This window comes from Carex rostrata, chromosome 23 (assembly GCF_964058835.1).
Source record: "Carex rostrata chromosome 23, lpCarRost1.2, whole genome shotgun sequence".
Lineage (NCBI taxonomy): Eukaryota > Viridiplantae > Streptophyta > Magnoliopsida > Poales > Cyperaceae > Carex > Carex rostrata.
Genome location: NC_135940.1, coordinates 1,491,138 through 1,508,110, shown reverse-complemented (window position 1 = coordinate 1,508,110; position 16,973 = coordinate 1,491,138). Strand labels below are relative to the sequence as shown.

The 16,973-nt window shown below is 35.5% G+C and overlaps 2 protein-coding genes across 2 annotated transcripts; one reads left to right on the top strand and one right to left on the bottom strand.

Annotated features, from left to right (window-relative positions):
- Positions 1 to 5,779: 5,779 nt before the first annotated feature.
- LOC144575170 (uncharacterized) lies at positions 5,780 to 6,731 on the top strand. Its single transcript, XM_078325287.1, has 2 exons — positions 5,780 to 6,549; positions 6,698 to 6,731. The coding sequence occupies exons 1-2, from the start codon at positions 5,780 to 5,782 to the stop codon at positions 6,729 to 6,731; spliced, it is 804 nt and encodes a 267-aa protein (XP_078181413.1).
- A 1,567-nt stretch (positions 6,732 to 8,298) lies between these two features.
- Positions 8,299 to 11,812, bottom strand: RPT3 (regulatory particle triple-A ATPase 3). Its single transcript, XM_078324929.1, has 6 exons — positions 11,185 to 11,812; positions 10,383 to 10,613; positions 9,623 to 9,781; positions 8,993 to 9,145; positions 8,803 to 8,886; positions 8,299 to 8,673 (listed from the first exon to the last, which is right to left on the bottom strand). Exons 1-6 carry the CDS (start codon positions 11,683 to 11,685, stop codon positions 8,539 to 8,541), a joined length of 1,263 nt encoding a protein of 420 aa, XP_078181055.1. The 5' UTR covers positions 11,686 to 11,812; the 3' UTR covers positions 8,299 to 8,538.
- Between the last annotated feature and the right edge of the window lie 5,161 nt (positions 11,813 to 16,973).

The following is a 16,973-nucleotide window of genomic DNA, read 5'->3' as shown; positions in this document are numbered from 1 at the left end:
GACCGGGCCATTCGCCGGTAGCTGAAAATCATTTTCTCTGAAAAAAAAAAGAAATTCAATTTTCAGCGTGCGACCACTTGCATCAGCGACCCGTAACTGCGACCGGGCCCTTCGCCGGTCGCTGAAAGTTTTCGCGTAAAAAAAAAAACCGCGCCATCGCTCCAGAACCCATCTCTCCCCTCGCGCCGCTTAACCCGAAACCTCCGCTGCTGATCGTTCTTCTCTACCGCTGCTCCCTGTTGCGACCAAAACCATCCAAAACTCGCTGTCTCTCCACCGAGCCCTCTCTGTTGCAACCCTCTCGTGCCCCTTTCCCTCACTGTCTCTTCACCGAATACAAGGAACAATCGGCATTTTTTGGGTTTCTTCTTCGTTTAGCTCCTCTTTGAAGGTATGGCATTCATCTCTGTTTTGAATTTATAGCTGCTTAGATAATGGTTTAGTAATTTCTCGGTTTTTTTTTATTTCTCGATTTTTTCTGATTTGAACTGATTTCTTGATTTCTACTTTGCCTCCGTTGCTGCCATGTAAATGAAGTCACTCTTAATTCTATTCAAAGAATCTGATAAATTTGTGTAGGGGTAATTATAGAAGTCCAACAATCCCAATTTAGGCTTAATTTGAACAAATTGTGGCCAAATTTAGTTAGCACAGAATTAAGCTAATTGAGAGGGTTATTTGAACAAATTTAGGATTATTGTAATTCTATTCCAACAATCCAAATAGAGAGGGCTATTTGAACTAATTGAGGCCAATTTAGGCTTAATTCCTACATATTAGAATTATTTAATTTTAATAGAATTAAGCTAATTTAGTATCTTATTTAATTTTTGTCCATATTTATGATTGTAGACTACTGTTAGCTCCCTCAATAATTCAGAATTTCGGTTGGGTGCCACGTCTTTCCACACAAGGAGGTATGTACAGCTGAACCGTTTAGTGTTGTAGATGATTCAAATGTACAATTTTTTTTCAATAGATTTTGAAATTGTGGTTATTTGAAAATCTTTCTTTTACTTTTCTTTTCCTTTAATAGCTAGAAGAGCAACGAATTCCCTTAATTCAATTCCAACAAATATTCACAAATTGACAAGCAAGCGACAGCAAGGTATCTCTCTCTCTAAATTAGTTAGTGATTAATAGTAAGTTCTGACAAACCAAAAACAATGATTCCAAAAGCTGAATACTTCTAATTATTTGTAGCAAACTTTAGTATGTGAAGACCATGGTAAACGGTCAAACAAAGTCTTTGAGGCTACTGTTTGAAATCAGCCTTATAATTAAAAGGGCATGCATTAATTTTATAAATGGCAAAAGATAATAGTTTCTGCTATTGACATTTGTGACCAAACAAATGGCAAAAGATAATAGTACAAAACAATAGTTAAGAAGGTTTGATTCTAATTGCCTTACTTTTCATGTTTCAGGCACTTCGAGAGGCATGTTTCGCTCTGGTGGGTCTAGCAGTGCTCGGTCGCACTCGTCACAGTCATATTCTTCTATGCCGCCATCGACGCATCTCACAGAAGAAGATGTTGAGAGGATATCTTCCCGGTTACTTGATAAGATGGAGGCTCGCATCGAGGCTCAGGTGGAGGCTCGCATCGAGGCTCAGGTGGAGGCTCGGTTGGAGGCTCGGTTCAGAGCTTCTTCGGTACGAAATTTGATATTTCAGTATGTTTTTTTAATTGTGAACTCTAAACCCTAAATCATAATTATCTAAAATACTTTCTTAAAACCTTACAGGGAGGTTCGGGTACGCAGCCGGCCTCGATGCCTGCGCAGGATGATGAGGATGATGACGGCGATGATGACGAGGGGCATTACTCAGATGTCGCTGGCGATGGCACTGCTTAGGTTTTTTATATATTTATATCTTATTAGATGATACTGTTTATTCTTTATGGTACTGTTTACTGTTTGAGTTACTCGGATATTTATGTTTGATGAGATGATATACAGTTTCTTGATCTTTATGTTATATGTGATTTGCATGCTTATGTTATGATGTATGTTATATGCGATTGTTACGATGTTTCTGTTGGTACGTGTAATATCAATTAATTAAATGGTGCAAATATAAATAACAAAAACAAATATCAAAAACCTAAAATAAGGTATCTGCGACCGGAATATTATGTCAGCGACCGTTTTTCGAACGTTTTGTTGGTCGCAGAAATTCTTTTCTGACGTCAGAAAAAACTTTCAGAGACCGTTATTAAGTTTCAGCGACCGTTTTTTGTCATCGCAGAAACTTTTTCATGACGTCAGCAAGAAAAACAGCGACGAAAAAAAATGGTCGCAGAAAAAGTATCAGCGACCGGCTGACGTATTTCAGCGACCGTTGACGTCAGCCGACGAGTAACTGCGACGAGGCTTACAGCGACCGGTCTTTCAGCGACCGTAATATGAGATCAGCGACCGTTTATTCTATCTGAGACCGGCGACTCAACTTTCTGCCGTAGTGAGTAACTCAAAATTTAAATTACTGAATTTTTACCATAAAATCGTCAGCGGGAGCAATGATGGGTCCCAATATTTTAGAAAATTAAGGTTGAAATATAACCATGCACCAAATACGCTGACCCTAATAAATTAAATTACATACATGTCTCCAAAATTTATTTCTGAATGCACCAGACTGCCTTTGACTTGTTACCAGAAACATTCTGTGAATGCATGCGTCAACATTTAAGTAAATATTAAATATTTATATAATTAACATGTATAATATGTGAGTATATAAATATATATGAATGTGTTCATAAGATGCACATTGAGTTTTAAAATATTAAAATTAAAGATATTGTTATTCTTTATTTAGAACCGGAATAAAAATATCTTGGCTTCTATCATTATTTTTTATGCAGTGTGAAAGCTTAATTAATTGACGTTGTAATAACAATTAAAACAATATAAAAATAGAGACAGAGCACATAGAATTGGGAGCATGCACCTTTTATTTATTGGCATCTCACCGTCATAATTTCTGTAGATTATCTTATCAAAGTTATCGTATAGATTTTATTTATTGATCATCCAATTAAAGCTACGATCTACATTATACTTTTGTATTGTTTACATTTTTTTTTTTTATATATGATATGAACTGCTTTATTTTAATCAAATGATCTATATGTAAATTATGGCACACCGTTTTTTTTTTTTTTTTTTTTTTTTTATATATGTTAGCCAATGCAAAGTCCGGTATGATACATTGTATTTAAATATTCTGGTGTGAACTAAAATTAGATATGATAAATTTGAGACAGATATGCCAGTTCTAAGTTCTAACACACAAATTGTTAAAACGCAGCGAGACACAATCTGGTAATAGTAAAATATTAATTGATAATTTGATATAGAGATAGTACCTGAGAGGCTGAGAAAGATAAATTTCATTATAAAAGGAATTAAATATTTAGAATGTATATATTTGAAGGTGACACGTCATATGTCTTCTTATTAAAATATTCAACATCAAAAAGTAGATTTGAACAGAGAAAACGAGAGTTACAAAAAAAAAAAAAAAAGTAAAATCTATTTTTTAAGCAACCAGATGAGAACACTCTAATTAAAGAAAGAACTTTTTCACTGATTTTATTAAATATATACAAAATTATAAATATTCAATTGATATCAATCTTCAAGTTTTGATCATGTTGTAACTCATTTAAAAAAAAAAAATTAGATGGACAAAATGAAGCTGACAATTTCAATAAAATATGTTATTTACAAGAATCATGCTATTTTTATTGGAACTTGATTGAACACATGACATTTTATAAAGTATCAAAAGACATAAATTAAAAGAAGACCGACCAAATTTAGTATCAATAATTCAAGATCCAAAATCAAATACCAACCTAAATTGATCAAACCAAATTAATCCACCACGCTGTCGTCTGGTTTTCCTACTGTTTTCCACTGGTAAAATCTTAAAATCTTAACATATGCATCTGCAAAAAACAGCTCAAAATTAATGCACATGAAACCATAAAAAGGCACGTGCTTAAAGTGGTGCAATTCATAAGAAAAGAAAAAGAGAGGTCCCTTTTTAATTCTATGTGCACTGTGCAGATCTATGTATGATTCATGAATGAATGAATGAATTGAATTGCATGTTGTTGCACTTTATTGCATTCTTTCTATCCTCTGTGTATTTGGTCGGTTTGTAAATCTCAGGTCGGTCATTTTGAATCATCCAAGCCCCCCCTTCCTTCCTTTTTTGTTTTGTTTTTAAGATAAAAAGTTTCTTTCTTCAATTACAAGTTTTAAAACGTGGGGTTTGTGGGTCTCACAACCTATTGAAGGGGAAAAGAGGGAGAAAAATTAGGTGGGTTGACAGTCTAATGCATGATCTAGAATAAAAAAAAAAAAAGGTATCACGCTGGATTTGATTAAATATTATATCTGTTATAAAATTCTGGACCATCAATGACTAGTGATTTTTTTTTTTTTTGCCAATCTAAAAAAAAAGTAGTAAAAGGAATTCTAAAAGTGTAAAATTTGGTCTCCAAATATTTTTTTTGAGGAGATCATGTTTAACCATTTGGAATGATTTTTTGAACTTTGAAAATAGAGATCTAGATTTATAGTATGGATCGATAAGTAATATGGATATTAATAAAGCCCCACTCAACAAAATAATAATAAAAGATTTCAGGAATTTTACAAATATACTCAGGCAATACATACCGGTTCATCATGGTCCATCCTGTTTGGGCTTTATATTGGTATAATTGTCTTTATTTCTGTAAAAATTCCGCCCCTTATTTATTTGTAAAGATTGATTTGGTTTTGGATTGGTAATTCATGCTATTTATAATAATTTTAGGTTAATCTTGTATAAACAGGTGTGTATTAGTTTAACAAACTATAACAAGTGATAAGTATTCAGTATTCACAAAAAAAAATGGCTAGGTTAAATGGGTTTTCAAAATGCCAGTGGAAGGAAATATGGCTTCTAGATATCAAGCACTGTTCTAAAGACCAATTTATAAGAATGTAAAATAAATATTAATTTATAGTGGTTTAAAAACTACCATGCTTCCTAGCAAGGAACTTTGCTAAATGAAGATTTAAATTTATTTGAATGTGTGCATTCGAAGTAGCTAATTATAGTATGCTAATTATCAATAGGTACATTGGTTGATTGGGATTTTGTACAAAGAGAAATATCTTAAACAAAGGTGGAATCAGATGGTGAACAGGAATTGAACATGAATGATTAGGAATTGAACCCATTTGTATTTCTTTTCTTCAATGGTGATACTAATTTGCCAAAAAGAGAGAGAGAGAGAATAAACTTAATATATTGCAAAACCAGAGAGCTGAGACTATGAAGAACTTTTATTGGTTGTATTTTCTATTTCTAAAAAAATACATTATGTTCTTTTTTTAAATGGGATATCTTTCGTTGCTCAATTTGATGTTAATATAAAAGAATGCCATTATTTATAGTTCTGAGAGCCGTTATTTATAGTATTAGCAAATTCTGTGCACAAAAATAACAATAACAAATTGACAAATCAAAACTATTTTTGCTAACAAGCCTGAAAAACTTATCAAAACATTTTGGTTTACTACATTTAATTAATGTACTCCTAATTTCTAAACACCACACTAATATCGGCTCCAAAGATAGAAATCATCTGCTTGACCGCCACGTTCCCACCTCCCCGTTTTCTTCTCTCGACATCCAATTTTAACTAATTTCTCTGTCACCAATTTGATCCTTTACCAACGGTAAAAACTGCTCAAATTTTACCGGTAGATTATGTCAGACTCCTCATCTCCGACGGGGCTGTGCTACGCCAAGCCGCCTGGCTATTTCGACAGTTCCATCAACACGTATCCATTCCCGTACCAACACAATTCTGTCTGCTTTTTCACCGATATGTCCAAAAGCACTTCGCCAGCCCCACGCCGCATATTGCCACGCCCTGTCAAACGTCGATCGTGTCTCTGCTCCTGCTGCCTCTGGCTATCAGCCCTGCTTATATTTCTCATTTTCTTAACAGCTATATGCTTCTTCTTGTTGTATTTCTACATCCATCCGAGATTCCCCGAGTTACATCTTGACCACATTGCCCTCTCTCAAGTCAAGATCAGCAACGACTCTGGCGATTTATTACTGAGTTGTCAATTAGATGCTGCTGTCCAGGTCACGAATAAAAACACGGTTCTGAGATTCAAATATGGCAATTTCAACATCACAGTATGGGCAACTGGTGCAAAATTCAAAGACACTTTGTTGGGACGTGGTGCGGCGCCTGGATTTGAGCAGGGTCAGAGAAATGTGACCCTGGTTAGGTCAAAAATCAGCGTGCAGTCTGAAGTTGTCGATGCAAATACGGCTGAGGAAATTGTTGACAGGATGCATGCAGGAGATTTGATGGTTTCTGTGGAAGTGTCGACAAGCATAAAGGTTACAGTCGGTGATTGGAATGTGATGAAAGTACTGGTTCGCTTGCTTTGTAAAGGCATTGAAACCGCAGCTGCGAAAAGCGGGAGCAATCCTAGTTGCCAATTAGACTTGTTTCGAATGTAAGTTCTCTTTTGCATTTGACAAGAAGTATATTACATATATAGTTTTAGAATATAGAAAAAGAACAACCTTGCTTTGAAATCATTTGTAAATACTTTTAATGGCTGAGTTCATCTCAGAAAAATTGTCATTTCTATTTTGTTGCAGGTTGCTACGCCAGTTGCATCTGTTCAAAGACTAAGAGAAGATGCCACATCTCGGCATAGTTTTGGTTTATTGTTTGATTTCTAAGTTTTTTTACCTGATTTTTGTCGCCTTATTTTCACACGAGGTTCTCAATCTCACTTTTAATTTACCATCAATTGTACAAAATAATGTTTAGTTTTGACAAGAGATAGAAAAGGTTAAAAGAAAGGAACCCAATATTCTCTCTCTTATTTTTTTTTTTTTTTTTTTTTTTTTTTTGCCCATTTATGTGTACATATCTGACTGTTGTAATTAAGGAACTTTGGAAAGTTTGGTTGTTCAGAGTTTTGTAAAGCAGGATATTTAATTTAGGCATGTGAAGAAATTAAGGCCCATTTTATTCTATGAACAGGCTTTACAGCACATATACAAGGCCCAAGTAAGCCTTAGCCTTTAGGATTAGAATTTATTATTTATGCAGTGTGTGAATGAAGTACGAGTAATTTCTTTGTTTGTTAAATTGCTATTTTTTTTCCTTTTCCAATTTGTGGAGGCGGTTATTGATCGACTTTTGCTACTCTGTAAACATTGTGTATCATGATATTCTCTCACTGTTCATGTTCGATTAAATCAAATCCGTAATCACATTACAGAACTTGATCAAATTAGATCAGGCAGTGCTGATACTTAAATGGTTTGCCTTCTTCTTCTGTCTCTATGCCTGTACACGTGTCAGTTCAAGTCAGTGTTATCAATTTATTTAATGAAAATAACATTGTATTTGTACATACAATTTTCAATGTGAAATGCTGCACTATTAATATAAGAAATTTGAGCTTGTCCAATATCCTTTATGAGGATTATTCTCGCTATCTTTCTCTTTACATATACGCAATCCTAGTTAAGACAACATTATTTGAACAAACTGATAATGCTGCTTGAATTTCTTGGGGGTTGCCTATATTAACTTTTGAGTATTGTTGGATTTTGTTTTTCTTACAATATTGAAATTTCCATGGTTTTGTGTTTTCGAGGATTTACTTAAAACTTAAAAGAGACTTTGGGAGGTATTTTGCAAAAGATAAATTATAATGGGTCAGGTTAATACGAGTCATGACAAGTGGTTGAGAGGAGGTGACAGACTGACAGCTGAACCCAACCCACTATTCCATCAGGTCGGGTTGGAGCAAAAACGGTTGGACCGTGTGGAACTGTTGTGTCGGGTCCATCATAGCCGCACCAAACAATCGTTAAGTTGTTAACTTTTCTTCATATCATAGGAGGTCAGTTTTCTCGTTCCTCTTTACTAAAAGAACCCTTTTCTTGATATTTTTCAGGAAGCTGGGCATGCTTCCACTAAGCTACAATGCTTTTACTATCAACACAGAGGAGAGAAGGTTAATTTTTCTTTTATCAACTCTTGACTGAAGCAGGGGTCCAAGGTTTTTTCTAACCTCATAGGGCATCAGTGGAAACCATACCGAACTAGACCTTACATTTTTTTTGTGGCCATAGAGGAGCATTTTTTTTTTAAAAAAAAAAAAAAAAAAAAAAGGTTTTACAGATGTGATATATTTCGCAAATTCAAGTCGTAGGACAGGTCCAAGGAGGTTTCCCAAGAAGGCACATATCAATAAGCGCTTTGATCAAGAACCCAAATATTACACTAAACTCCCAGAGTTAAAATATGAAGCTAAACTACTTGAATAATCATGTTAGCTATTAAGCAGATCAATGAAAATCACAAAAATAAAGAAAAACGACACACAAGTAAAAGCATTAAAAGAAACTACATTACAGCACATATATTCCTCCTGACGTACAAATTAAAATAACAAGGAAACTAAGAAACAGTTTACAGCTCATTTATAGAAATCAAAATCAGTTTCAGGCTTCTTCACATTGGTGCGGTAACCCTTTTCAAAGTCCTTTGGTAGGATCACGTACCGGTTCTTGCGCACAGCGTGCATACCGGCCTCCTGACATATGGCAGTAATCTACAATACATAATAAAAATACTTGATCAGTACAAAGATACATACATTTGTGACCTCACTGAAACAATGGACTGTCAAAAGAAGAGAAAATAATAACAAAAACAAAAAATGAACAAGGTTGGTGCTTACATCAGCAGCACTGATTTTATCAGGTCTAGAGACATAGTCCTCCAAGTCCACCTCATCACTAAGGTTCATCTTAGCTGTGCATACCTGGTGAGCAAAAATTTAAATAGGAAAGAAAAGTTTATTTAGAAGATCCAAAAATAAGAGAAAAACTGTACAAGGACTTGGTTAGGGATTTTTGTAAACAAATTACCTGGAAAACAAGGCGCTTCTGACGCCTGTCAGGGAGAGGGAACTCGATCTTGCGATCAAGCCGGCCGGGACGCAAGAGAGCTGGGTCAAGAGTGTCTGCTCTGTTCGTGGCCATTATCACCTTCACATTCACTGTCTGATCAAAACCATCCATCTGCCAAGAAACAAATTAAAAAATATATATCAACACTGAGATAAAAAAAAAGTACCTTTCTCCCTTTTACTTCCATTTACCATTCCTTCAGTTAGGAGAGGACACAGGCCAGGATGGGTGTGTATTAATGTTTAAAACACAGTAGGTTGACCCAAACCATTTTAACATATCTGTTTGAATTTGGGATGCACAATTTGATTTTGTTCTCTCTTAAAACTCAAAGAAACAGTCGATAGAGACTATAGTTCAGCCATTCAAATTAACAAAAAATTTGGGATGCACACTGATCAGATTCTTTCATATAAAATCAGGCCAGACCTCAAACCCATCTGCAACACAATCAGAATATTCAACCCCAAATTAACCAGTCAGATGAATTTGTTGATTCTAAAGGAAAAGCCACATAAAAGCTTTTGTTATAAGAAGAATGTCTATTAGCGTTCGCCACACTATATCTCAGCTTGAGATGGCACGTACCTGATTCAAGAGCTCCATAAGGATACGTTGAACCTCTCTGTCAGCACCAGTTTGAGCATCAAATCGAGCTGTTGCAATGGCATCAACCTCATCTATGAAAATGATAGCAGGTGCATTCTCTTTTGCCAGTCGAAAGACATCTCTAACCATTCTTGGCCCCTAAAAGTTAGGAAAAAACCAAAGCAATACTTGTATAAAACAAACAAATAAAGAAAGTCATTTCAGGAAAGCCATTAAGTATATATAAAAGTAATTTTTTCATGTATGGTGCAAAACTAGCCAACTCTAAAATATCCACATATAATATTGTGAAACCTACGAACTTCAACGCATTTAAATTTTTTTTTTTTTTAAAACAACAAATATACCTAATCAATGTAGAGTTAGGCTAATATGACACTAGTGTTATATCAAACTAAATAACACCACATCTTAAACCCTTAGATCTGCTTTAAGATTCGTACTATCCGCTTTTACTGTTCAAGCACTTCATTTTGTACGAATCTTAAAGCAGATCTAAGGGTTTAAGATGTGGTGTTATTTAGTTTGATATAACACTAGTGTCATATTAGCCTAACTCATCAATGTATAGGCAATTACATATATCATAAACAAAAAATCTGAATGAAGTGTGCACCACTTCCAAAAGAGAGATATCAAGCATATATATCACAACTAAGCTACAAACAAAATGACTCAGCAAACGTCTATTGATAAAATTAAAATTTAAAATTCAAACAAAAGGAAATGAAAGATATACCTCTCCCAAATACTTCTGAACAAATTCTGACCCAACTACACGAATAAAGGCGGCAGTGGTATGGTGAGCCACAGCCTTAGCAAGCATGGTCTTTCCTGTACCAGGGGGGCCATATAGCAGCACACCTCTAGGCGGGTCAATACCAATCTGCTTGTATAGATCATGATGTGTCAGAGGCAACTCAACTGCTTCTCTTATCTCCTGTTTTTGTATATCACATCCACCTATATCCTGAAAAAAAGAAAAAAAAAACACACACACACCAAATTTGTCAAAGAACAAGAAAAATCGTAATCTCTATCCTAAAAAATGTTGAACAATAATACTTTTGTAGAACTTCATGCTAAACTGCAAAGAGCTTTTTTACAATTTCTTAGTGCAGAAAATGAACATGTTTTTTTTTTTTATTTCTGCACTTTCATTCTGGTTCCTTCACAACAAACCGAACTTTTCTCAACCCTTACATGCCAAAACAATGATTATTTTATCAATACCGAATTTTCAGTCAGTGATGGGAGATATTTCTGGGTACCAGTTTGATCATGTTTTAGACCACCTGCTAGTTCTCTTCCAGACATTCATGCTCATGAAGTGTTAATTGAGGCAAGATTAGCTAAACAACATCTTATTAAGCTTCCAAAAATAGGATTATCTTTGGTAAGCTTTCAGACTATGGATGAACCCTCCACAAGTATTATTGCTCACCAATAAATAGCAGTACTTGATATAAACATGAATTAGAAGTACTATGGTGGCATCAACTCAACAAGGACAGAACTAAAAATAATTCGACAAAACTCACACTATAGGTAACATCGGGCTTCTCAGAATTACTGAGAAGAGAAATACTCGAGTCAGCCTCAGGAGGCAACACATCAACAAGTGCATTAGAGTGACGATGAAGTGCCACAGAGGCCGAGGGTTTCAACAGCTCTCTGTTGATGGTGCTTAGGATCCGAACATAGTAATTCGACCCGGTAGTGGATCCAACAATCCCGTTGTTCTTGTCGACCATCTCCATGAACTGGCCAATGACAAGTGGGACCGACTGGATCCGCTTGACCTCCTCCTGCGCGCGTAAGAGCTCTCTTTTGAGGTTCTTCTGCTCGTCCTTGACGTACTCCTCCTGTATGTCGATGAATTCCAGCTGGCGCTGGAGCGATTTCAGGCGTCCGTACAGATCCTCTTCGTCCTCAGTGGAGGACACGGAGGTGGCGGGCATGGCTGAGAAGTGGGACGGGATCTCGGTTTGTGGCGGCGAGGGCGTTGGTTTGGGGTCGACCGTCATGGCTGATGCCGCCATGAGAGGTGGAGAGAGAGAGAGAGAGAGAGAGGCGAGGGTTTGAGTGGGGAGAGGACAAGAGGCGATCTGATTTGGGGGGTTTCTTTTCTTGTAGAGAAAGAAAAATGCGGTCGATTGGACCGGGGAGGTTTGGTATTTATTTATGACCGGGTTTTGGTCTGGATTTAAGTTGGGCTAATGGGCTTCTGTACTGGGTCTTTTGGGCTGGAAATATTTCAAAAGATAAAAAGGCATAACATAAAGTGGCTTATTTTACCTAACAAAAGAGATATATATGTCGATGTATATTAATCCGACATTTTTATTAATATCCAATAATTAATATATTTTATCACAAATAATCAGATTTTTGTATGTTTTATTAAAAATATCCAAATCGCAAGAAAATATTGCGGTTTGGGATTTTTTTTTTAGGCTTTTGCACTATAAAAATCCCGTTTTTTTCTCCTCCCTCCCAGAATCACCAGATATCAAAGAGAGAACGAGAGAACGAGAAGGCAATTTCGGAGACAAAAAAGGACGACGTCTGATGCGATTTTGGGTTTTTTTTTTAATTTTTTTTTCTACAACTGCCACAACTGAAATCAGTAAACGGACAAAATGTTTATCATTTATGAATGTAGTTTATCGGCCATGTCTATTGCCATTGCAGCACATTTTGGAGAAAAGTATGAGATGCGTTACATATTTTGTTGAGGAAGATTACTCATTTGAGATTCGTGCAGAACGTATTTCAACGGTTGGAATTTTTAAAGCAAAGTTTGAGATATCTCAGAGGATACAAATTCAAATACGTTGCTGGTCCAGCATGTGCCACGTGTCGTTTTCTTATGTTATATCAGGATCTTCAATGGCTGAAATTCTGTATTTATTTTATGGCAACCGTACAAAACGTTGTACGCACTACGCTGAGCGACATAACATTTTCTTAACTGATGGAAAAAATGATATTTAATGCATAATTTTCGAAGACAATAATGATTTTTTAATATTAATACTGAATTTTAATCGTTTGTGTCTGTTAGGTATGATTTAAAATTACTGAAATAAATTCTCTTTGGATTCATTTTTTCCATTTTTTATTGACTCTGTTGATTGCGCACTTATTTTGAATAATTTTTCGTTAATTTCTTTTACATGCTTCACTTTTAATTATTCCTGAGGTGTTGTTCTTTCCTCATTTTTATATATGTAGTTTTTCTAAAAATCTTCATTCCACCAGATAAAAATATTACATTACAGGAATAAAAATATTATATTCATTAATATGAAATCAAAGCCACTGTATACCGTCCAATTTTTTTTTTTTTTTTAAATAAAGTTCTGAATCAAACAATCTAACTGAATTAATATCCGTAAAGGATTCATTCAATTTTAAAACTTGCAAACTCTTACAATAAGAAAATTGTCTTTAGCACTAAATTAAATATCAGTTTTCAACCGTCCAATTTAAAAAGAATAATTCAAAATTGCCGAATTTTTTATTAATATCCAAATTTAATATTAAATTTCAAAAAATAACCGGATCAGTAACGTTTTTCGAAATCTACCCTTTCCGGAAAAAAAATTTCCGGAAACGGTACCTACTTCCGGAAAAAAAATTTCCGGAAATAGGATTTTTTTTTTTTTTTTTTAGGAAATTTTTTTTTTTCCGAAAATTTATAGGAATTTTTTTTTTCAGTTTTTATTTATAATTTATTTATTTTTTGTATTTAAGTATTACAAATATTTAATATAGTTTTTTAAAAAATAGATGGAATACTATATAATTTGATTTATTCGAAGGACTGCTACAAATAATCCGGATCAACATTTTTCATGCCGGATTTTTTACTGCCGTAAAAAAAAATAATATAATATAATATATGCATATGTATATGTATATATAATATATGCATCTATATGTATATATAATATAATATATGCATCTATATGTATATATAATATAATATATGTATGTATACGTATATATAATATAATATATGTATATATATGCATATATAATATAATATATATGAAAATGAAGATATAAAATATGAGGTATGATGAGGTATAAAAAATATGAGGTATTGGAACCCACGGCCATTAAGCGACACTAATCGTGCAAAGTCAAAACAGTAAATGATGCACGAAAAGACCCTAAAAACTCTGAAATTGTAAAGAAAATTCGAAAAATCTATATCCGACGGTCGGATCGGGCTGGAAAATAAATTAGCTTGGATTTGGGACTGTGGAGTTCCTGTCAAAATTTCAGCCCGATCCGACGGACGGATCAAAAGTTACGCCCCTTTTCGTGAAGCATGCGCGGTTTGGTTATATTTGGAAAAACTCAGATTTTGGGGTTACTTTTGTAAAAAACTTTTTTTTTTGGTTATGAACAAAAATGGCCGCTCGTTTAGTGCCTCAAAAATTCAGTTGAAGTTTTCGTTCAACGGTAGGCATTCAACGATTGGTATTTTCAAAGTTTTCAAAGTCCAAACAGTCGATCCAAACCGTTCAATATGATAGATATTTTAAAATGTGCTTGCAGATCAAATTTTACATTTTTCTAATTTTTTACATTTTTTTACTATTATATATACATATACATATATTATATTATATTGTTACGTTACGAAATTTTTACAATTGAATTCAAATGATTTAAAAGAAAGAATCGATAAATCATGTTCACAAAATGGAAGTTTAAACCTTAATTAAGGTTCCCCTAAATAAGTAGGTTAAGTGTGAATCGAAACCGCGTCGAAATTTCGAGATTTTGAAACTTTATAGGCTGAGTGCGGATGGGATTGACCCGCAGTGCGGGTGGGAGCATCCGCACTCATGCAATTCTGTGTTGATCAAAATTGACTAAGTACTGAGTGCGGGTGAGTGACCCGCACTGCGGATGGGTCCAGCCGCACTCATGAATTCCTATATTGAGCTGAATTTCCTGAAAAATTGGCTAAGTCCCGAGTGCGGATGGTTTGACCCGCACTGCGGGTGGATTTCATCCGCAATAGGCTCGGACTTTTTCCGAAATTTGCCTAAGTCCCGAGTGCGGATGGGTGACCCGCACTGCGGATGACTTCTGTGTTAAAACTCATTTTCTGGAAACCGACTAAGTGCTGAGTGCGGGTCAAGTCACCCGCAGTGCGGATGGGTGCATCCGCATTCAGGGTATTTTTAACCCTAAAACCCAAATCAAAGCTTCTCTCTCTCTCTCTCTTCACCATTCCCCATTTCTTGTGATTTTCGCCCCAAATAGAAGAGAAAGAACGTGAGAACTTTCCGTTCCTTTCAAACCTCCGATTGTTGCGAGAAATCGAAATCGGAACCGAGTAAGCTGCCGAGGATCTCTCCGAACTCTCCTATTTGGTATTTCTTTCTCTCCTTCTTTCTTTCGAAACCTCGAATTTTCTCGATTTCTCAGATTCTCGTTTTAAACTCGAGATTTGTGTTCGAATTACTTGAGGACTAGTTCCTCTACACTCCTTACTAGTTTGTTTGTCAATCTTTTTCCCGATTTCTTCCGATTTGTGAAATCTGATTTCTAGGGTTTCGTGCCAAAAATGAAAGTTGGCATAATCGTGATTTGATTTGCTTAACCCAACCAATTAGACTTGTAATCGGTAGGGTTGCTTCCTGATCGTGAATTTTTAGAACATTTAACGACTGATTTGAGGTTTTTGACCAAATTAGGGTTAACCAAACGGTAAATCGAATTGATCTGAGAACCAAAGTAGTGAAACGGTGATTGATGGTTACCAAAGTGAAATGGTATATGGCTAGAGGGCCTAGATGCAATTGTGCACCGTTCTATGAGATTTTTAATAAGAAAGAAGGAACCGAAAAGAATCGATACCAAGACATAAGAATTGATTTAGGACTGTACAAACCCTAAGTAAACGTATGAACCACTAAATCCAAATTAAACCAAGTATACGTATAATATAGGTGTAGGCTCGGTTGAGCAAGACTTAGCGAGGCAATACGAGACGTCCGATCCTTAAATTAAGCGGTACGCTCGTCATACTAAGGTGCGGGATTCTTGGACTTGTTTGATACTTTATTTTCAGGAATTAAACTGTTTATTCGTTTGTCATGTTGAATGCTTAATTGTTGCATATTTTGGAATTCATGTTGTATATTGATTCTTGCATAAATGAGAATGATTTGAATTGTTCGGTTAAGGTTATCTGGCATGTTGGTATGGTTATTATTCGATTAGTTCTATTACTTGTTCTTGATGTGAATGAATCTGCCAGGCCGACCTGTTTAGGTGGCTGGATAAGGTGACGGTGACCTATCCGTTGACCTGTGTTTATGAATTTGCCAGACCGACCTGTTTAGGTGGCTGGATTAAGGTGACGCTGCTGACTTATGCGTTGACCTGTTAGAATTTGCCAGACCGACCTGTTTAGGTGGCTGGATTAAGGTGACGCTGCTGACTTATGCGTTGACCTGTTAGAATTTGCCAGACCGACCTGTTTAGGTGGCTGGATAAGGTGACAGTGACCTATCCGTTGACCTGTTTAATGAATTGTGCAAAGCTGATAGCTGATTGTGATTCTATTTGAATGAAATTGCAAAGTTGAGCGGTATGGCTGACTTTGATTCCGTGTGATTGCATTTGTGTCAAGTTGACCTGTATAGGTGACTTATAACCAGACCTTAGGATATGGTTAAGCCAAACAGCTACAGATGGGTGTCGGATAAAAGGGCCCAGCTTGGTTGGCCATCTGTAGGCGCCTGTAACCCTACAGATGTGGGTTTGATAACGGTCCAGCTCGAAAGAACATCTGTAGTTGCTACAAGCCCTAATGAATTAAGTTAAGCCAAATATATGTGTTCGTTTTGAAATTCATCTTGGAAATTCCGTGAACTGTGTTTCAGGTTGATTAATTGTTGTCGAGCATTGGTATACTGTTATTTATGATTATATACATATGTTTGCATTGTTATTGTTTGGGTTTCATTGTTGAATATGGAGTTTGATTGCAAGTCCAATAGTCTGAACTGTGGCAAATTCGCACTGAGAATTTATTCTCACCCCCACCCTCCCGGTTATTTTACAGGTACTGGTGCGACTGAGTCCGAAGAGGCACGCGAGTAGTAGGCCATAAAAGCTTACCATCTCAGGACCCTAGATATTTTGGTGTATAGTTTTAGGGTAGGCCTCATGGTTGGTATCCGGATGAGATACTTATATTGTATTATTTACTGTCCAGACTGTGTACTCTGATTTTATATTATAACTTGTTTTGAATTGTGTGTTGTTTTGATTGAATTGTTAATTGCATTGTAAG

Coding starts and splice junctions, on each gene's coding strand:
- LOC144575170 (XM_078325287.1), top strand. CDS start 5,780: ATGTCAGACTCCTCATCTCCGACGGGGCTGTGCTACGCCAAGCCGCCT. Junction 6,550..6,697: donor CAATTAGACTTGTTTCGAAT/GTAAGTTCTCTT, acceptor ATTTTGTTGCAG/GTTGCTACGCCAGTTGCATC.
- RPT3 (XM_078324929.1), bottom strand. CDS start 11,685: ATGGCGGCATCAGCCATGACGGTCGACCCCAAACCAACGCCCTCGCCG. Junction 9,782..10,382: donor TTCAGAAGTATTTGGGAGAG/GTATATCTTTCA, acceptor CCTAACTTTTAG/GGGCCAAGAATGGTTAGAGA. Junction 8,887..8,992: donor AGAAGCGCCTTGTTTTCCAG/GTAATTTGTTTA, acceptor TTTGCTCACCAG/GTATGCACAGCTAAGATGAA.